This window comes from Staurois parvus, unplaced genomic scaffold, assembly GCF_062004578.1.
Source record: "Staurois parvus isolate SC_StPar_1 unplaced genomic scaffold, SC_StPar_1.0 ptg000013l, whole genome shotgun sequence".
Lineage (NCBI taxonomy): Eukaryota > Metazoa > Chordata > Amphibia > Anura > Ranidae > Staurois > Staurois parvus.
Window position 1 is genome coordinate 12,696,734 of NW_028317809.1, and position 22,285 is coordinate 12,719,018.

The 22,285-nt window shown below is 40.3% G+C and overlaps 2 protein-coding genes across 3 annotated transcripts in view; one reads left to right on the plus strand and one right to left on the minus strand.

Moving 5' to 3' along the window:
* Positions 1-1,869: 1,869 nt before the first annotated feature.
* Positions 1,870-16,780, minus strand: MED11 (mediator complex subunit 11). 2 transcript variants are annotated; one of them, XM_089675727.1, is made up of 4 exons: positions 16,541-16,780; positions 7,139-7,283; positions 2,688-2,818; positions 1,870-2,387 (listed from the first exon to the last, which is right to left on the minus strand). In XM_089675727.1, exons 2-4 carry the CDS (start codon positions 7,221-7,223, stop codon positions 2,247-2,249), a joined length of 357 nt encoding a protein of 118 aa, XP_089531853.1. In that variant the 5' UTR covers positions 7,224-7,283; positions 16,541-16,780; the 3' UTR covers positions 1,870-2,246. The 2 variants fall into 2 exon arrangements, with proteins under 2 accessions (XP_089531853.1, XP_089531843.1); XM_089675717.1 differs by having other exon boundaries at positions 16,550-16,779.
* Positions 16,781-16,814: 34 nt separating this feature from the next.
* LOC149473618 (uncharacterized) overlaps positions 16,815-22,285 on the plus strand; it is a 30,830-nt gene continuing 25,359 nt past the window's right edge. The window contains exon 1 of the mRNA XM_089674994.1: positions 16,815-16,905. Coding sequence (XP_089531120.1) covers positions 16,815-16,905 — 91 coding nt within the window. The remainder of the gene's footprint in view (positions 16,906-22,285) is intronic.

Genomic DNA, 22,285 nt, shown 5'->3' on the forward strand with positions numbered 1-22,285 from the left:
TCAGTGCCTGACCTCACAAATGCACTTCTGGAAGAATGGTCAAACATTCCCATAGACACACTCCTAAACCTTGTGGACAGTCTTCCCAGAAGAGTTGAAACTGTTATAGCTGCAAACGGTGGGCCAACTCAATATTGAACCCTATGGACTAAGACTGGGATGCCGTTAAACTTCATGTGCGTGTAAAGGCAGGCGTCCCAATACTTTTGACATATAGTGTATATTACACTTAAATACAGTGCTCCATGAGTGCCCGAAGTACAGCTTTAAAGCAGCCCAGGTACAGATAATTTATTCTGCATGTCTGCTTTAGAATAAGAGATAATATGCAGATTGTCAACACTTCTAGACTAAATAGCTTCTTAGGTTTTATTTATATCCTTATTTTTGGTGCCTGATATCAGCCATTATTGCATAGTGCTGTATAAGTATATACCTTATGGTATAATTTTTTGAAACACTCCCTGATGGTTGTGTAACCAATGTGTTGGTGCTGCAAATGCACTAGACAGATGTCTGTCACTGCATATGCAGCACATTTATACAAGACCAGTCTTGATGTTGCTTTTATGTGATTTTAGGTCTTTGTGTATTATCTCATACTGAGGTGATGGTGAACCAGGGTATTTACCCTATTGTCTATAATTTTTGTATAATAAAGTATACTTTTTGGGAATTATTCTGTGTATTGCATTCTGTCCATGATCTAACCATTTTTTTGTGAATCTCTTTTTCACACCCCTCTTTTTTGTATGCATGTTTTTTTGGTTACTGGGCAGAAACCATATATTGGGCGATACAATATATTTATGAACCTCTACCCTCTCTTATTATTTGGGGTGTGCCCCCTTGTGGGTTGGTGCACCCCAGGGGCTTATGATACTGGTGCAGATGGGGAGGGTATCACAAATAGTGCTCAACTGGCTTTCTACCAAGTGCACATTCAGCTGCAGGAAGAAGAACCCTTGGGCAGGCTCTTTGGGCTAGTATATGCGAAAATCCGCACTTTTGTTTGAGAAAATAAGAAAATAGCAGCTGAACACCATAACCTGATACCAGGCATTCAAAAAGTGTACAACAAAAAGTGCAGGGCTCTACTTGTCAAAACCTCAACTGACCAAAAACAAAGTAAAGTCTCTTTGAGCTGCAGGCAGTTCAAAACTGCTTTCATTGCTGCATCAAGAGCAGGGTGTTTGCTTGCCTTGTGGGATTGCTTTGACTAGCCTTAGGTTAAGTACTCCCTCAATACATCCGAAGATAGCACACTTGCAAACAACAGTAGCTTAGGTAATCGGAATGATACCTAGTTCCTTAGAAACCAACAAGGGTAGGAGGCATCAGCGCACAATCACTTTGTGGGTTTTTTTTTTTTTTTTGTGTTAAAGAGCCCACTATATACCTGAGCTGCAGTCTCTGGTGGTATTTGCTGCCTATTCATCCAGCAGCATCTGAACATTGTGGGCATCTTATGCAGGGGTGTTAACCAACACAATAAGGAGGACAGCCAAACTAGTCCTTTTATAGAGTGTTCCTTAAGCACTACTGATAGGCGCAGAAGTCCGCACTACAGCTAACTTTAGGGGGAAGGCAGTAGCTTACTCACTTTCTTATAGAATAGGATTTGTTTGTTCAAAGCGATGTACAGGGAATGAGTTGTGTGGATGTCAACGGTTCATAGCTATGCACTGGTCCTGTGGGCAAAAGTAAGCAGGACTACTACCCCATATATGCTGCCACAGATTGGCTCCAGGAAAGAAAAATTACAGTAAGTATTTAATAAAATTTTCCATTCTATGTCCACAAGACTCCACAACTATAAAGAAACAGCTAGACATTTTACTTAAAAGGTTTCCAAATCAAACAAACTGGTATACTAAAAAGTTTTTACTACAGGCTTAATACTCAAATTTATTGACATTTCAAAAAACGTAATGATCGAAAATAAACAAAAAAATTCTTCCCTCTTAGGACTCGTTTACACTATCACATTTTGGTAATAAACCGTTCACACATTTGTATCTTGCAGTGCTGTTCATTTTGAATAGCAACTCAATGCACTTGTGTTGTTTTTTTTTCCTCTTTTTTACAAAAGTCTATTCTTGAAGAGTGTAAAGATTTGCAGACATTTTTTCTCCCAAGGCCATTTTGTGATGTTTTCCAGGTATCTAATGAGAAACCAGTTTTCTTATCAATATCATATCATGAGATGTCCATTTATTAAAAATAAAATTATTTCAACAGTGGGGTCAAGGTTGTTCCAGCATCTGTTCACATGTTCGGCATAGTTCTGATAGCTTTACCCGAGCATAATCGATTCTGTTAAGAGCCATTGTGCCATCTTTGCGTGCACTGTAACTGGAGCCTTCATGCGGCTGCCCCGTGGCTACCTGAGCAAGAAAAAGAAAAAAATTTAAGAAGTTATAACAATTACTGGTCAACATATATGTCATATAATATGAATACAACACACTGCTTTTGCAGACATCCTATATACAGCATTTAAAAAATCATGCTACATAACTGTCTGTGCTACCCAAAGCCATCAACCAGATTAAAATATTTTGTTTCTACCTTTTAGCATTTGTTGACTGACAGTAAACATGGTTCTGCTTCAGCCCACTGATACATTAGTCTATAGGCAGCTACTGCTTCCTATTGTTTCTTATAATTCCCCCTAAATATTGTACCTGTGTAAGATAACGGATCTGTCCTGAAAGCTCAGATTCCACCTTCTGCATGGAAGCCGTGAACTGAGCAGCCTGCCTGTCTAGGAGACGTTCATTTGGCTTTTCTTTGGAAAGTTCCAAAATTACATTTCCTGCAATAAAAAAAAATAAATACACATACATAACTAAATTGTATCTCAGGTTCTCCTTTATCCAGCTCATTATATAGCTATTGGTAGTTATTCACATTTAGCAGGACCTGTTCTGTATTGTTAAAGAAGCAAGTTAAACTGTCTGGAACATAAACCTCAGAAATTAGAGCCACATGCATAGCTCAGTTTGTCCAGAAACATGATGCGAGGTGTGAAAAATTGTGAAATCCTCCTGTTCTGGTTACATAATCTAATCACAATTGTGCAAAAAAAGGGTGAGAGGGAAGTTAATACTTCGACAAGTCACATGGCTGAAATGACATTATATATGGCTAACTAATTGTCCATATCCCGGTTTAGTGCTGGCTCATCGTATGCTCTACTAGTCAGATTCCATTATTCTTGGAATTGATTTCTTCACACAGACATAACTTCTCCTGCTGAGATAGCTGTTAAAGGGAATGATAAATTATATATATATATATATTTTTTTATAGACATATAAAAGTAGATTAGCTAGAATAAAACCTTGTTTCTATGTATAATTCGCATTTATTTATGTACATGGGACAGTCAGATTTGCTCGATCTACTGTACATTTATCTATGTTTTACCAAAGAAAAAGCAACAAACTAAAACATTTGAAAGAATTTTGAAAGGCTGAACTCCTTGTCAACAATACCATTAATTAGGGATGCACCGATAAAATAAATAAAAACCATGGTAACACCAAGTACGAGTACCAATACTTTCTTTTTTTTTTTTTTAAAGCACTCATCGTTACCTATTACATAGGAGGAGTAGGTGGAGGGGTGGGGCGGTGGAGTTAGGGAGTTGGGTGAGGCTGGAGTGAGGGTGGGGCAAACCCCTAGACAAATATGAGCAGTTAACCCATGCAGTGTGGGGCACAGCCCCACTAAATGGGGGAAAAAAAAAAAAAAACACTTTCCATTCTTCAAGATAATGAATGAGCCAGGATTGTCAGGAGGATATGGAAGGATCAAAGTGCAGAGGACATGAAAGTTGTCAGACAGAAAATTTGCACACATCTATGAGACAAGTGTGTGCAGTGCTGGCTAAGGGTCATCTAATGAGGGCGGGCCCCCCCATCAAGTGTTATGATCACTTCTGGACACAGGTGACAGGCAAGGACCTCCATCCCTGATGGGTGTAGATCGGTGGACAATGATGTCCCAGCATTAAACTATACGGATTATCTACTCAGGGTTCTGGTAGCAGATCGCACAGGTCAGAGGGCTGGGAGCATGGTCTCTGTCCAAGTCCGTTGTCAGGTAGTGGTGTCTGAAGGAGAAGATGCTTCCAACAGCAACACACACAGGCTCCACTTTCTCTTGTTTATTCTCATACTTGGCTCATCCTCCGGCTTGCAATACAGCCCCGATCTGCTCAGTGTGGCGGGGTGTGTGGCAGCAGGGAGCCGTGCGGGGTCACTTTGTCAGCAAGGTGGCGGGGCCTGCCAGTATCTGGGGATTTTACAGCCTCCCCCCCCCATCCTAGCGCCCCGCCTGATGACACCAACTTTATACTGAACTACAAGTGACAATTCATAGGAGATACAGAGAAGTTGACTTATGCAATTATATGAATATGCAGTCTTAAATTACATTTGTACAGCCTAATGCAAGATTTAATTGTCCCCTTTTATTCATCTTTAACTACACCTTCAGCTTAAAAGTCACCAGTTCCCTAAAGTGCCACAGTTGCTGTCAGATGTCACACATTGCTTCTCAACTCTTCAGTTTGCATAGCAGCATGAAATAAATCTCTGTAGTTTAAAGAAACCTATCATAAGAGAAATGCAGGGATTGCCATTGTTGATCTTTTATAAAATACTACCTACCTGGCTCTGGCATTCACTATTTGGCTTGAAAGCATTTTGAGTATCTGCTGCCAAGCAAATTTTGCATAGCAGGAGTTCTGACATTAGCTGCTGCATGCAGGTTGTGGTTAAACTTTGTCTACGCAGGTTTTATTTAGGATAAAAGTAAACAACGAAAAAAGGCTCTACAATATGATGTGGATATGTACACTCAGGAGCTGGAAGCCATTTTGTTAGGCCAGGTTTGTGGCAGAGAAGCAATTGTCAGGCCTTCGTGTGACCTTTTATCCACCTCCCAAGCTGAAGAGTCAAACTCACACAAAGTAAAGATACATACAACAGAACACATTTATTTCATTATGTAGCCTGCAAAATTATATTAAATTAAGTAAATATTCCAGATTTTAGCATAGGCTCATGCATGACACATTTGCTTTAAAATAAAAGCAACACAAATTCAGTCTGTACCAAACTTATTATAAGCTTGTTTCCTTCAACAGATCTAGCTAGTAGCCTGCTGGCATGACACACTGAGATAGGAGATATGGCAAAGAGTAATTTATGTGAGTTACCTTCAAATTTACCTGCGGTACTTAAGAGGCTGATTTACAAAGCAGTGGTATGGCCTTATCATGGCCATACCGCTGCGTTCAAAAATATTTAACGATTGATTTTTTTTTTTCCTTTTAAGATTGACCACAACCAATGTAGCAAAACATCTAAGTCGCCTTGAAATCAATTTAAAAATCGCTCTGAAGTAGCACCATGTTGCCAGGAAATCATACAGCACAGTTGCAGTAAAAGTCGTGCTAATGTGAACCAGGGCTAAGGGTCCTTTCACATGGGCGGTCCATTTTTTTCATCAGTTCAGTCGTTTTTTTTCTTTTTCTTTTTCTAAATGGATCAAGATATCACTTTTTTACCTCTGTTTTCATATCTGTTTTTTTCATTAGTTTCTCTGCATTTTCTCATCAGTTTTTACATCCTTTACCAATGCAAAAGTGGACTGTATGGTTTTTTTTTTTTTGGGGGGGGGGGGTTTGTAACAGACGAAAAATAGGGTTTTCTTCCATACAAAAATATGGATGTTAAACAGATGTGGACATTAACGGATGTAAACGGATAATCATCTGTTTGCATCCGCTAGTTCACAGAAATACATGGGTGTCCATTTTTCATCCATAAACAAACAGAACGTCCCTGTGAAAGAGCCCTAAATGTGCTTAGTCCTCCACCAGCTTTGGGACTGAAGCTGGAAAAATGCTATAAAATAAATGGAGATTGTTTATCCACTCCACAACCTTAGGGTGTACCTGTACATCCTCAGTTTGAAGTGGTTATAATGGGACAGTTAAATTTTTAAAACAAAAACAAGTACATCTAATGATCATAAACTGTTTGAGTGTTTAATTTAAAATGTCAACAGCATCAGTTTCAAATGCTTCTGAGAATATATTAACTGGTGCACTTGACCTTCAGATGACCTCCTTTTGACCTGTTTCAACCAGGTTTTGCATTCCCATAGACTTGTATGAGAGTGCTAAACCTACCCTAATCATCATTGTCCTTTAACTACTTTCCTCCCACGATCTGTAGAATAAAGGATATCGAAAGCCAAGAATAAAAATGTTAGAAATTGTAGCTCAACAGTCCTTACATATGGTGGCTGCATTCGTTTTCTTTTTTCCAAGATAAAATTTCAACAAGTATAGAAAATTGTGCGAGAAATGCAGTGCTCTTGTAAAATCCTGCGAATTGAATGGATATATCAAACAATGATTTCTTCCTTCCAAACTATCTTATGTAAACTAATTCCACCATGGAGATGAAGATGTCTTTGTAGTCCTGTCCTAGGGCGACAACTATGGCTCCCTCCACAGATAAAGTAATGTGAGCAAGTGCAGCCAACCTAGGAGAGAACATGTGTTATCTGCCTGAAAAAAATAAACTAATGCAGCCACCATATCTTAGGACTGGTAATCCTCAATATTACATTTTGGTGGGGGGTTTAAAACACACCCCTGCACAATAATCTGTTCCAAGGGTGAGTAAATCTATGTCCTCTTTTCGACCGGGCTGACTTCCCAACAACTTTGTTCCCCATTAAACTTCAAGAACCAATCAGAGTGGTCCATCATCATGTGAGCAATGATATAGTGATCATATGCAGGCTGGAGGCTTTAATAAAAAATAAAACAAATTAGCCTTCAGTCTGCAGACGGTTCTACTGAAGATCTGTGCCTCTGTTTCATACTGTACTTGTCAGATTAAAACAATATAAAAAAAGAAAAATGAATAAAAACAATACACTGTTGTAGGTTTAAATGACCTCTGGTCACAAATAACCCTATCAATAATCCTTATTTGATATGAAAAAAAAAGCAACTGAGAAAAGTAGGGAAAAAAAAAAAAAGAACCATAAAATAACCACAACCCCAGTGTGTACAATTCTTCTTTTGAACACCTCAATAAACGGTTACCTGCGTTCAGCAAGATGGCAGCAATCTCCTTCTCAATTTCCTCCAAGACACGGAGCCTCTCATTAGCCAAGCTATATGTGGCCATGAATACAAGAATCCTTCAGCCGGACCTCACTATGCACAGGTACAAATAAAGGAATTGATCCTGTATTGAACAGAGGAAAAAAAAAAGACTTTTCTGTTAATTTTTTTTACCAAATTCTGCTGCAAGACAGCAATACTGCTTTCATACTGTCGCAGTGCGTTTTTCCAGCACGAAGGGTGCATTGCCAAGTATCAACCCTGTTTGGGTATATTACAGAAAGTCATTGTGGAGTAGAGTAAGCCCTATGAACAAATTTCCATTGTAGGAGCCAATCCCTTGCTGATATAGTAGGAACAAAGTGTAATAGGCAGTCCTCCCAGTCAGGGCGGGGAGATCAGTATGCCAACGGTAAAACAATTTCAGCATTTTAGGAGAAGAAAGTGGGTCCAGTATATAGAGATGAGATTTAAAGATGACAATGATTTTGTGGAGGTCCTCACACAGGAGCAGGTTTTCGAGGAGACCATCTGAAGGACGACCCTATAACCTGAGCACTTTTGACCTAGATTAAATTTTGTGCTTTATTCAGATATTACTAATATACCGTGTTGTATTATCCCATACCTAGTAACCTCTCTCTAATTGTAGAGGAACCACCTTCGTAGTATTCAACCATTTGTCCCATATTTTTATAAAAGTTGCCTGGGTTGCCTCAATATACTTGGTATACCATATGTTCTTTTTGTATGACTATGTTTACTGCATTAACCCACAGGAAGTGAGTTGGGGGGGGGGGTCTTGGATATCCATCTCTTCGCAAAAAATGCATGTGCTATAAACAAACAAATAGTCGCTGTGCAAACCTGTAATGGAAGCAACTCTCTATTCAGCCACCCCAAAACACATACAGTGGATATAAAAAGTCTACATACCCCTGTTAAAATGTCAGATTTCTGTGATGTAAAAAAATGAGACAAATCATTTCAGAACCTTTTCCACCTTTAATGTGACCTATAAACTGTACAACTCAAATGAAAAACAAACAAATCTTTTAGGGTGCTACGTAAGTGTGCACCCCCTCTTATAACTGGGGATGTAACTGTGTTCAGAATTAAGCAATCACATTCAGAATCATGTTAAATAGGAATCAGTACACACCTGCCATCATTTAAAGTGCCTCTGATTAACCGCAAATAAAGTTCAGCTGTTCTAGTAGGTCTTTCCTGACATTTTCATAGTCACACCCTTACATTTTCTTAGTCACATCCTACAGCAAAAGCCATGGTCCGCAGAGAGCTTCCAAAGCATCAGATGGATCTCATTGTTAAAAGTTATCAGTCAAAAGAAGGGTACAAAAGAATTTCCAAGGCATTAGATATACTATGGAACCCAGTGAAGACAGTCATCAAGTGGAGAAAATATGGTGCAACAGTGACATTACCAAGAACTGGACTTCCCTCCAAAACTGATGAAAAGATGAGACGTAAACTGGTCTGGGAGGCTGCCAAGAGGCCTACAGCAACATTAAATGAGCTGCAGGAATATCTGGCAAGTACTGGCTGTGTGGTATATGTGACAACATTCTCCCGTATTCTTCATATGTCTGGGCTATGGGCAGGGGTGGACTGACAACTCATGGGGCCCCCGGGCAATTGGGGATCATGGGGCCCCTGTGTCCTTGCCCACACTCAAAAGACACCCAAAAAAGCTTATAAAAAAAGTACCAGGGGCATTTTATGGGGCCCCCTACTGACTCCGGGCCCTCGGGCAGTGCTCTAGTGCTCGAATGGTCAGTCCACCCCTGGCTATGGGGTAGAGTGGCAAGATGGAAGCCTTTTCTTATGAAGAAAAACATCCAAGCCCTGGATAAATTTGGCAAAAAAAACCCCATCTGAAGTGTCCCAAAAGCATGTGGGAAAATGTGTTATGGCCTGAGGAAACCAAGGTTGAACTTTTTGGCCATAATTCCAAAAGATATGTTTGGCGCAAAAACAACACTGCACATGATCAAAAGAACACCATACCCACAGTGAAGCATGGTGGTGGCAGCATCATACTTTGGGGCTGTTTTTTTTCCACTGGAACTGGGGCCTTAGTCAAGGTAGAGGGAATTATGAACAATTCCAAATACCAATCAATATTGGCACAAAACCTTCAGGCTTCTGCTAGAAAGCTGAACATGAAGAGGAACTTCATCTTTCAGCATAACAACCCAAAGCATACATCCAAATCAAGGAATGGCTTCACCAGAAAATGATTACATTTTTGGAATGGCCCAGCCAGAGCCCAGACCTGAATCCGATCGAAATTCTGTGGGGTGATCTGAAGAGGGCTGTGCACAGGAGATGCCCTCGCAATCTGATAGATTTGGAGTCTTTTTGCAAGGAAGAGTGGGCAAATATTGCAAAGTCAAGATGTGCCATGCTGATAGACTCATACCCAAAAAGACTGAGTGCTGGAATCAAATCAAAAGGTGCTTCAACAAAGTATTAGGTTTAAGGGTGTGCACACTTATGCAACCATATTATTTAAATGTTTTATTTTTACTTCCCGCCACCAAAAAGTTTGTTGTTCAACTGAGTTGTACACTTTATAGCTTACATTAAAAGGTGGAAAAAGTTCTGAAATTAGTTATCTTGGTTTCATTTTTTAACATCACAGAAACCTGACATTTTAACAGGGGTGTTTAGACTCTTTATACCCACTGTACCTTGGGATCCATTGGGATACTATTGCTAAATACCTTATTAGTCGTATCCAAAACCAAGATTCAATTCAAATTTAGGGCATCTCCACATATGTATTAATGTACCCTCTTCATGTTCACATCGTGAACAGAGGAGTATCTCTCCTATGCCAACTAAAAAAAAAAAATACATATATGTTTGTGGCATTCGATATGAATGATGTATAATAAACAATTGAGTACATTTCTGTGACTCAGACAGGGACATTTGTCCTACATTATCTAGTTAGCAGTGCTACTTACCCACATGTTTGAAGTGGATAAGCTGTGCTTTCCCATAGAGTTATATTGTGTCCTGCGAATTTGGTGCGCTTTTTGAAAGTGCACCAAAATGACTGTATGCTGCATCTTTGGTGCGCTTTGAGAAACCACACCAAACACGTGGGAAACAAAGTAACTATAGGAGATTGCAGCTAACCTGTTCCAAAACACGGTAAAACTGCACTGTAATAGTGTGAAAGCAGGCTTAATATGATGCCAGACATTCCTATTGTACACTAAATGGGAAGTACCTAATCATTACAAACAAAAGAAAAATTGGAATAACTAATAGCTGGGTGAACATTTTCCATAGCTGCAAATAACTAACAGTCCATGGTTTTTAATATTTGCCCACAAATATTAAATGTTTTTTTTTATCTGCATATTAAAAAAAGGACAACAATCACAAACGTATGTATATTTTTTAACTTTGCTTTAACGGCTTCCCGACCATCCGCCATGTACTGCAGCAGTGGCAGCTACAGGCAAAGCGACGTACCCGTACGTCGCTCTGGCTGTACTAACACAGGGGGGCGCTGCTCCCCCCTTGCGACTGCTGGGTCCAGCGGACACAACAGAATGAAGATCCCAGTGAATGGTACCCGGTGATCATTTGATCGCTATGTTATCACATGATCACTATGTAAGCAAAGCTGTTATGAATCTCATTCATAACAGATCTGCTTCTCTTCCTAGTGAGCTATGATTGGTCGACAGCTGTCACATGATACAGGGGGCCAATCACAGCACCCTATACCACGTGACCAGCTCCAGACAATCACAGATCACTATCCTGAGCTGTGAAAACTTAACTCATTCATGACAGGGGTTTTTTTCAACTACTTGCCAACCGCTTACCTGCATTTTGTGGGCATCCGCCATTGTTTATTAACACAGCTCTGCATCTCGTTCTGTCAGAACTGTTCTGGGCTCTCAGAATTAAAAATAGAAAGCCTGAACTTATCTCTACATGGGTATGCAGGAATCCATTTTGTTCTTTATATTCTATTTTCATGGTTTCTGAACAAAGATTCTAACAGCAGACATTCCCAGGTTCTCACTGCATACTTTCCAAGTTTAGAAATTTTTTGGAGGGGGGGGGGTATGGTTATACCAGACAGCTACAAGACAAAGACTGGACATGATACCTAGTATGATGTCATAATTAGGATAATTAGGCAAGATAAGCTTTGCCTGCCTAGGTTTTTTGGGGTGATAAAAGTCAGAATATGGTCAGAGATAGGAACACAAGAAAACAACGGACACACCCACACACGCTGGGCAAGAGCTGACATCACTGATACCATAAAATATATTGGTAACGTATAACATTTTTCTGCAGTTTGTACTAGCCTTATATCTCCAGCTAAATCGTTTAGTCTGATAACAGTTTTGGTTAGCACCAGAGTTGATGTGAAATATTTTTAACTGCAGTATAAATAATTTTCATTTAAATTCTCTGAGGGGGATTCTCTTTTAAATATCCCCGAAGCTAATTTCAGCTTCTAGTCAATGGTTTAGCTGAGTAAATATGAAAATAAGTAGACAACTTAGTGGAACATTTGATCTTGACCTTAGATAGATTCTAAGCTTATTGGATTGCCTGTTTATGGTATTCTAAATCAGTTCATGCCAAGGTACAAATGTTGAGCTTTGAATATCTGGTTGTAGAGAGATCACATGGACAGTTGATTCTAATTCATTAATATCTGAATATAATTGCTGGTTTGAATATCTAACCGTTATCTTTGATTAGATCATTGTACTTTTATTTTGATTTATTTATTTCAGGTACTTATATAGCGTTGTCAATTTACGCAGCGCTTTACATATATATTGTACATTCACATCAGTCCCTAACCCTCAAAAGACGTACAATCTAAGGTCCCTAACTCACATTCATACATACACATACTAGGGCCAATTTAGACAGGAGCCAATTCACCTACCAGCATGTCTTTGGAGTGTGGGAGGAAACCGGAGTACCCAGAGGAAACCCTCGCAGGCACAGGGAGAACATGCAAACTCCGGGCAGGTGGTGCTGTGGTTGGGATTTGAACCAAGGACCCTAGTACTGCCAGGCTGAAGTGCTAACCATTTAGCCACTGTGCTGCCCATGATTTATTATTTATCATCACCTATTCTATTTCATTAGCATGTTGTGCTGATTTTTATTATTAATAAATATATATTTTTGTACATTATTGCTTTTTATTTCATCTTCAAATTAACGTAAATAAAGAATTCAGATTACTGGTTGATTTATAAAAATTAGTAAGGAATCTCCTAATTTCAGTTCCCTGTCTGTTTTCATGAATTATATACTGATGATTTTCTCAGAGCTAAAGTACTGACAGTTTCTGTGCCATATGTGAAGGGGGATGTGTCCCTTTCCTCCAATCAGCTCTCGCACAATGTAGAAGGGCTCTAACTGCAGCTCCCTGCCCTCCCCTCTCCTGTGCTACTGACAAATGCAGAAGGATTTTATTTAAATTCAGCACATTTGAAGGGATGTAGAAAAGAGAAGACTGCAGGTAAACAAGTAAACCTATGTAGAAGGATTTGTTTCATCTAAGGCTATTCACTGAGTATATGAGAGGATTTACGACCATTTTAACCTATAAAGTGAGCCCTTAAAGGAGAATTCCACCTAAAAAGCACAAATGTGGATTTATCATCATCTTGCATTTAAGCCTATTGCAAATGAGATTACTGTATCCCAAGAGGAATGCTTTGGCTCTTGTAGATAATTCCTCTAATTCAGACTCATCCCAATCTACAGAAGTGATGGAAGTACAGAGACGTTGTCCACCGAGAACTACAATCAATCCGCCGTGGTGGTAGTATTTTTCCTTCACAAGTTCCTTTAAAATGAATAATGCAGCTGTGCTGAATTCAAATTTGACAAGAGCTGGTAGGAAGAAGAATCCCACCATCTTCGAAAAAAGGGAAGGGGGGGCAGTTTGGGGATGTATTATGTTTCAGCTTACAAATCCTTAGATGTGATGGCTGCTTTCGTTTTCCTTTAGGCTTTTTTCCCCCTCTGCTTTCACCTGGTGATCTGACCACTAACACACCTCCTGTAATATAGTGCTTCCACTCTGGATGAAGGAGCACTGGGGGCACCTTAGGACAGCAGGGCAGCACTGTCAGTCTAAGGGGGAGGGGAGTGTTAGATGTACTTGCAGATTTACATTAAACAAACTGAAGCCAAAGTCCAGCTAACACTTTATAATCTGTACAGCCAATAGTCTATCTTTTGGGATAAAGGTTTTACATAAGTAAAAGATGACAAGTGTAAACACTCCTGTCAGTGCTAAATGGTTTGCTTCATCCCTCTGATTCATTTGGAAGAGAATTTGTTCTTTTGAAAATCAACAGATTTACTGGCCAGATCACCAGGTGAATATGAAAGAAAGCATAAAAAAGAAAACTAATGCAGTCACCATATTGAAGAATTGGTAAGCTGCAACATAATAAATGCTTACTTTTTGGTTTAATACCAATTCAAAGTGGCTGTAAACCCTTACATATACCCAGTGAAGTGACTGACCTTGGGTGAACACAAGTTGTACCTGATTATCTGCAGTAATCTCTACATCCGTTCAAAGTGCAGAATTTACATAGGCTCTCAGCTCTGAAAAGCAGGGGGAAGAGAGCTGAAGTTACATCAGTCATGAGAGCTCTCAGAGCTGATTGAAGGGAAGAGACACACTCCCTTCAAACAGTACACAGGAACAGAGCTGAGGCTGTCGATCTTCTGGAGGTTTCATATTTCATGTCTGAAGTTTACAACCATTTGCCCTCCAGAGGATTTACCCACTTCCTGACTAGGCCATTTTTTTCGATACGGCGCTGCGTTACTTTGACAATTGCGCGGTCATGCAGCACTGTACATAAAATTACATTTATGTCACCTTTTTCCCAAAAATAGATCTTGCTTTCAGTGGTATTTGATCACATCTGCAGTTTTTATTTTTTGCACTATAAACAAATTTAGGCCAAAATGTATTCTGCTAAATGTCTTTGCTAAAAAAAAAAAATCCCAATATGTGTAAATTAATTGCTTTATGTGAAAGTTATAGCGTTTACAAATGGCGGTATATATACTGGAATTTTTATTTTTATTTATACTAGTAATAGTGGCGATCAGCGACTTAGTGGGACTGCGGCGAGCATTCTGACACTGAGTGGGAACTGACTAACTGTCGCGGACATCCCCAGTGACACTAATACAGTGATCAGTACTAATAAAAAGCACTGACACTGTACTAATGACACTGGGCAGGAAGGGGTTAACTTTTGGGTGATCAAAGGGTTAACTGTGTGCATTTTACTATGTGTGCCGTTTTACCTTGGAGACATGCGGTTTTGTATTTCTCCGCTATGCAGAGAAATACAAAACAGCATGTCCTTGCTGGCAGGAGAGAGACCTGTGTTGTTTACACACGTCTCTCACTTGTCAGCTTTGCACGGCGATCGCTGGGTGCCAGCCGGGACCTGGTGATTGACATGCCTAGTTGCCAATGTAGGGCAGTGCCCGCACACATGCTCTGTACCCGGAAATGCAAGTCATGTATCTATACAAGTGATTTTGCACAGCCCTGCAGCAGTATTTCTGCTATAGGGAGGCGGGCAAGCAGTTAAGCTTTAAAAAAAAAAAAAATTAAAGCTAGACGCTGACTGGTTGCTGTGCACAGCTGATTAAGTCATAGTAAAATTCATAATGGTGGAACTTCACCCCTGCTTCGTCACCCCCCCCCCCTGCCTCTCTCCTGTGCCACCATTGTTAAAAGTCTGTGTGTAGATCTCTGTCAAATATCTGGAACTTAAAGTCTGATGGCACACGTGTCAGGGGTTCTGATGCATGCACAAGGATGCTGCAAATTTCTGGTATCTGGGAGACAGAGATGCCCACCACATCTGTGCATATGCTCTTCCAGATGCCCCTTAAAGTGTTACTAAACCAAGGACCCTGTATTTACTATATCTGGTCTCCCACAATACACAAAAAATGGAAATACAATTATGTTAGTAAATACAAACTGCTAAATACCTTTTCTCATCAGTAGTATATAGCAGTCTTGTGACTTCTAACAGTGTCCGGCCGAACGTTGGTTAAAGCTTGTAGGAGGAGTTTTCATTTTCCTCTATCCTATGAGGCTGCATGACCCCTGACCCTCTGTGATCACGTGCACCCCCTCAAACAAAAAAAAACCCTCTAGCAATACACACTAAAATGAGCATGTGCAGCTTGCCCTCAAGGCTCTGTTCTATCAGAAGATGGATTGAGGACAGTAGAAGAAGGGGAGGATCACAGAAGACTTGATCAGCCTTTTTGCACAATGCAGAGGATTAACCCCTTAGGTTCTACAATAAGTATAACAAGTATGCTTTACTGTATATAACAAGCATGCTGTACTGTGACTGATTGTCCTGTTGTGGGTTTAGGAAAGCTAATTGGCAGAGCGTAGTGTCATGTCTTGTCTGGGTATACAGGCATTCATGTTAGGGTTGTCAGTTCATCCCTTTATGCCGAACTCATTAATTACACAGGTTCTGAGGCTGATTTAATGCAGATAAGGCATTAAGCGAGTTTAAATTACAACCTTACCAGCCACAGAAGCTGTGTAATTAATGTGTTCGGTTTCAGCCCTGGGTTCACACTGATGTGGTGCGGAATTTGCAGCTTTTCTGTGCAAATTCCGCACATCATAATTGCACCCTGTTCATGCGAACCGCTGCGGGTGTGTATGTTAACAACACCCCAAAAGCGGTCCACAAAATGCAGTACGATGTGCAGAATCGGATCACATAGGTGTGAATACCCATGCAATTCGATTCTAGTGCAGACCCAAAAAAGGGTCCTGCACATTTTTGGTGTGGGTACACTGCGATTGGAGCCATACATAATGTATGGCTCCAATCACACCGCTCACAAATAGCATGTGATTTACACAGGAATGCGATGTGGTTCCTGTGCGTATCACATGCGATATACCAGACATATAAGAACCCAGATTTAAAGGGAGGAGGCAACCCTAATTCACATGTCCTCAGTAAATCTGCCTCCTGGAAAAGTGTGATGTGGCAATCCCAGCTAACAGAAGAGGTACATACAGAATTCTTGCCTAGGCTAGAAGGTAGGAAGTGCTGCTTCGCAGCACAAAACCTGTACTACACTTTAGAATAATATTCTATAACAGAGAAGAAAGGAATTAACTTAGAAGTTCGTATGATTGAAGAAGGTCCAGTTTACAACAAATACATGAACTCGCACGGCCAAAGAAAGCAGGAGAGCACAAAAATCATTGCAGAATGCGCAGTGCTTATTCCAGTTAGCCAACACATACCACCTGTACAATAATACCTGGCATACCTTGTCCAATAGCTTCCGCCAACACCACACCGGAACTTCCGGCTGACACTTCCGCTTCCGATAGTGATGAACGTACTCACATGGAGTAAACAGCGTTGTGTTTTGCCTCTCCTGACTCTACCCACCCACCTGCTTACTGTGATACTCTAGGACGAGGTACATTTTTGTCCGGAGTAGTAAAAGTTAATGTAAGAGCTGGCAGAATCCACAGCTTGTTTATGGGTGTAGCAATATGGCCGAGGCAGGACACTGCTGGTCACGTGACATGGAGGGGGAGTGGAAGCAGCAAATCCGACGTCAGCTGACCAGGAGAGACCAGCTGCAGCTCGGCAACTACGGCAAGCTGGTGGAATCATGTAATAGATAGCAGGAGGAGGGGGTTTCATTGTGTTTTATAGAACATTACAATGTATTGACATTACAATGACGTTACAATGTATACATTACAAAACAGCTAAAGCCATGGCTGACACGTTTTTGAAGAGGTGCACATAAAAGCAATATAAACTTTTTAACACCAAGTTCACACTTGCAAAAAAAAAATATGCTGGCCATACACTAGTCGAAAATCCATTCAAATGGGTTTTAAAAAAAAGGAGCAAATGCTATTGCCATCATGTGATGACTGATATCGTTCAATGGACATAAATGAATCAGTTTTTCTTCTGGGTCACATATGCGCAGTACAAACCGATTTTTAACGGGCGAGAAACACATTGACCTTTCGATTTATCATCCGTTCTCCAGAAGTTTTCCAAGCTTTTCCTTAGATTTTTTTTTTTTTTTTTTGCTCAAAAACGTGACTACCAATTTTTGATTTGTGCCCATCTGCCTGGGTTCACAATGATGCAGTGCGGTATTTGCAGCGGTTTCTATGTGAATTCCGCACCGCATCACAATCGCACCCCGTTTATGCGAACCGCTGCAGGTGTTAACCCCTTCATGCCTAAGGGTAAAACAGATCTAAATGCCTAAGCACAAATTTGCAACATTGACATGTGTTAGTAAAACCGTCCATATCATCACAACTACTTTGTACATCCAGGTGGATTATACCTTGTTTTTTTTTCAGGACAAATTGGGCTTTCATTTGGTGGTAAATGGTAATGGATATCTCCTGATTTTTCTTTTTTATCAAAGGAAAACTGACCCAAAATAGTAAAAAAAAAATCATTTTTTTATTTAGCTGTGTGTTTCTTGTTACTACCATAACCTACCACCAAAGAACAACCCAAAATAAATTTTCCAGTTCTTGATGATCACAGCGATATCATATATGTGTATGTTATTTGTTGTTTGTACCCCTAGTACAGCCCAGAAACAATAGTGCACATTTAGTTTTGTTTTTACCTAAAACACACTGATACGCCAATATTTTTATTTTTTTTTAAATCCTGACCTTTGACCCTGACTTTGACCTTGACCAAAACACTTAACTGGCACTGAACTAGATCAAACCTTAATCTAGGTATTTTTTCTTTATTTTTTTATTTTATTTTTTAATATTTATTTATTTTTTTACATTCCTCTATACTATGAGGCTGCCAGTCACTCTACAGCCTGGCCCCCTTGTGGTTTTTTCCCTCTCTATGCCAGGAATCAGAGAGATACAATGTATCTCTCTCCTCCATTCATAGAGAGAGAAAAAAACACAAGGGGGCCAGGCTGTAGATTGACTGATCACTGTGATAGCAAATCAGAGGCTATCACAGCGATCATGTGAGCCGGAATCGGGAGTCCCAGGTCCTGATCGTTAGAACGGGAACTGAGGCTCTCAGTGACACCACGGTTTTTGTGCTGGGAGCGCGCTGTGCTGGGCGCTCCCAGCAGAAACACAGGTACGCAAAAATGCAGCCCCAAGGAAAAAAGCCCAGTTCTGTGAGGCTGTATATTTGTGTTATGTCGGCGTCAAGGGGTTAGGTTAACAACAGCCCAAAATCAGTCTGCAAAACACGGTGTGATGTGCAGAATCAGATCGCATGGGTGTGAATACCCATGTGATTTGATTCTAGTGCGGACCCAAAAAAAGGGTCCTGCACCTTTTTTTTTGTGCAGATGTGGTGCGATTTGAGCCATACAAAATGCATGGATCAAATCACACCGCACAGAATTTGCCTGTGATTTGCACAGGAGTGCGGTTCCTGTACGAATCACATGCGGTATGCCACACCGTACATGTGTGAACCCAGGCTTAATGTGGTAGTAAACTCTCTTTGCATACTTTTACCTACAGGTAAGCTTACAATAAAGCTTACCATAGGTAAAATGAATATCTCCTAAACATGCACCATTTAGGAGATATTCACTCTTTCTGACAGTCGGCGCATGTGTTCTGAAGGAATGGCATACCCATGCTGTTCCTTCAGAGCTCTATGCCACGGCTTGGGTGGTAGGGTTGCCACCTCATCCCTTTAAAACCGAACACATATTAACCACTGGCCCTCCAGAGGATTTACCCTACTTTATGAACAGACCATTTTTTGCGATACAGTGCTGCGTTACTTTAGCTGACAATTGCGCAGTCATGCAATGCTGCACTCAAATTAAATATGTCCTTTTTTTCCTACGACTTGAGCTTTCTTTTGGTGATATTTGATCGCCTGTGCGGTTATAAACAACAAAACTGACAATTTTGAGGAAAAAAAACTATATTTTTTAACTTTTTGCTATTAAACCAGTAAAAAAAATGTCCAGTAAAAAAATTTTAAAAATCAAATTTCCTCAAATTTAGGCCAAAATGTATTCTGCTACGTCTTTGCTTAAAAAAAAAAAATTCCAATACATGTAAATTAATTGGTTTACATGAAAGTTATAGCATCTACAAATGGTGGTATATATACTGGAATTTTTTATTTAGTTATTTTATACTAGTAATGGCGGCGATCAACGACTTATTGCAAGACTGCGACAGGCATTCTGACACTGAGGGGGGAACTGACTGTCACTGACATCCCAATGACACTAATACAGCGATAAGTGCTAATAAAAAGCACTGACACTGTACTAATGACACTGGGTTAACATCTGGGGCGATCAAAGGGTTAACTGTGTGCTGTTTTACTGTGTGCTGTGTGTGTATTTTGCTGTGTAAGCACACTGCTTTGTATTGCTCTGCTATGCGGTTAATTACGCAGCTTCTGAGGCAAATTTATAGCAGATAAGGCACTAAGGCTGGCCATACACTCTACAATTTTGTTACAATTTTCTGTCAAATTTCTGCCCAATTGCCTTTAGATTTACCTTCAACTATGTAGTGCAAGGGCCTTCCTAACTGGATACAATTGAAAGTGTTGTTTAGGTTTGACCTCATATTAGATGGTTTTTGGTAAATCTAAATCCTCAAGAAAATTGTATAATGTATGGCCAGCCTTAGTGAGTTTAATTACCACCTTAATCAGCCACAGACCCTGTGTAATTAATATGTGTTCGGTTTTAAAGGGATGAGGTGGCAACCCTATATGTAGGACTGACATCATCACAGCTCAGGCAGTCAGATGGCCGGAGCTCACAAACTTGGAAGGAAGAACGGGTGAAGATGGAAGCCTCTGCAGTGGAGTACTTTGTTTTAGTGTGTTAGTATGCGATACATACTAGCACATGATGACATTACCTTGAAGAGGATTTTTTTTAATTACATTTTTTTTGTTGGGTACGGTTTACTACCTCTTTAGCTGGAGAAAAAACAAACAAACTGTCCAAATGACAGATTTTCAAATGATTTTTTGTCTAGTATATAGTCACCATGAGCCAAACTTCTTCCTTCTTGCTAAAAAAATACTAAAAACACTAACACTGATGGTAGCGTGAGCCAACATTTCTAAAGAGTTAAAGTGTTACTAAACCCAGGACCCTGCATTCACTATATCTGGTCTCCCACAGTACACAGAACATGGAAATGCAATTATTTTAGTAAAAATAAACTGGTAAATACCTTTTCTCATCAGCAGTTAGAATAGTCTTGTCACTTCTGTCAGTGTCCAGCTGAGCACTGGTTAAAGAATGTCGGAGGAGGAGTTTTCATCCCCTCCTGATTGTCTTATGAGGCTACATAACCCCTGACCCTCTATCTGGACAGCACTGATCACATGCACCCTCCAAAGAAAAAAAACAAAACTCTCTAGCACTCTCTACACAACAAACTGAGCATGTGCAGCTTGCCCCCAAGGCACTGTACTATCAGCAGATGGATTGGGGAGAGTAGAAGAAGGGGAAGAGCAGAAAAGAGCATCAAACAGCATTTTTACACAATGCAGAGGATTAAGCCCTTAGGTTCCACAGTGAGTATAACAAGCATGCTTTATGGCATATACAGACTGATTTTACTGTTGTGGGTTTAGTGACACTTTAACGTGCACTTTTTTTTAAATGTGTTTAAAGTGGTGTCTGTTTTTCTGACGTGTTTAAAGTGGAGTCCGCTTTTTGACTTGTACCTACAGGTAAGCCTATAATAAGGCTTACCTGTAGGTACAGTGAATATCTCCTAAACTTGCATTGTTTAGGAGAGATGCATGCTCAAAGCAACCGTTGATGTCACTGGTGCTCTGGATGAAGTGCTGTCCCTTCAGGGCTTTGTGCTGCAACTGTGACTATTGTGCACATGCCCAGGAGTGACGGCATTACTACCCAGTCATTCAAACAGAGTGCAAACCCAAAAGAAAAACAAGCTGAAGATGGAAGTGCAGACAGCAGTGACAGCACACTGCTGTAGGGCTTCGTGTTAAAGCGGAGTTCCACACAAAAGGGGACGTTCTGCTTTAATGCTTTGTCCCCCGCTCCCTATTAAGTCACCTTTGGGGAGCGGGTACACGGATTTGACAGGTACCCGTTCCCACTTCCGCTGCGATCGCCTAGCCAAAGTTTTCCTCCCTCCCTCCCCATAGTCTTCCTGGACACGTGACAAGTCCCAGAAGACTACAGGACCATTCACAATGAGCAACACTTCTCATGCATGCGCAGTGGGCCCCCAACTGTGAAGCAGCAAGCTGTCAAAGCCGGGTGCCCACACTGAAGATACCGGCACCAGGGAGAGAAGACGGCTGGTGAAACCAGCAGTGGTTAGGACACCGCTGGGCCAAGGGACAGGTAAGTGTCTGTATTTTAAAAGTCAGCAGCTACAGTTTTTGTAGCTGCTGACTTTTTTTTTTTTTCAGCTGGAACTCCACTTTAAGGTAAGCCTGTCATAATGCACTAGTATGTGCTGCATGCTAGCAGATAGAAACAGAGAAAAGTGATAGAAGAAAAAACACCAAGTGGTCCATCAAATCTGCCCTTTTTTTAATTTATACTTATTTTAGTTTTTTTGGTTGTTGTTTTTTGTTAACTTTTTTTTTATCTGAGTATAGATTTATGTTTGGCCCAAGCATATTAGAAGCCATTTACTGTTGACTGACTCACTACCTCTATTGGAAATCTGTTCTAAGTATGAACTACTCTTTCAGTAAAATACTACTTTCTAAGATTAGTTTTGAACTTTCCTCCTGTTAGTGGGCTCAATTCATTAAACAATATTTCATGAGATAATTGAATCAGGTGACACATTTTCTCCAACTATCTCATGAGATGCTGAAAATGTCAATTCAGTATTACCTTATGAGTTATTTACCTCACAACCCCAAAACATGTAAAATAAGTAAGTGTTCCAGTCATGCGGATGATTAAATAAGTAGTGGTCCAGACATGAGGAATTTAACCACTTGCCATCTGCCCTATAGCAGAAGTAATGCTACAGGGAGGCCG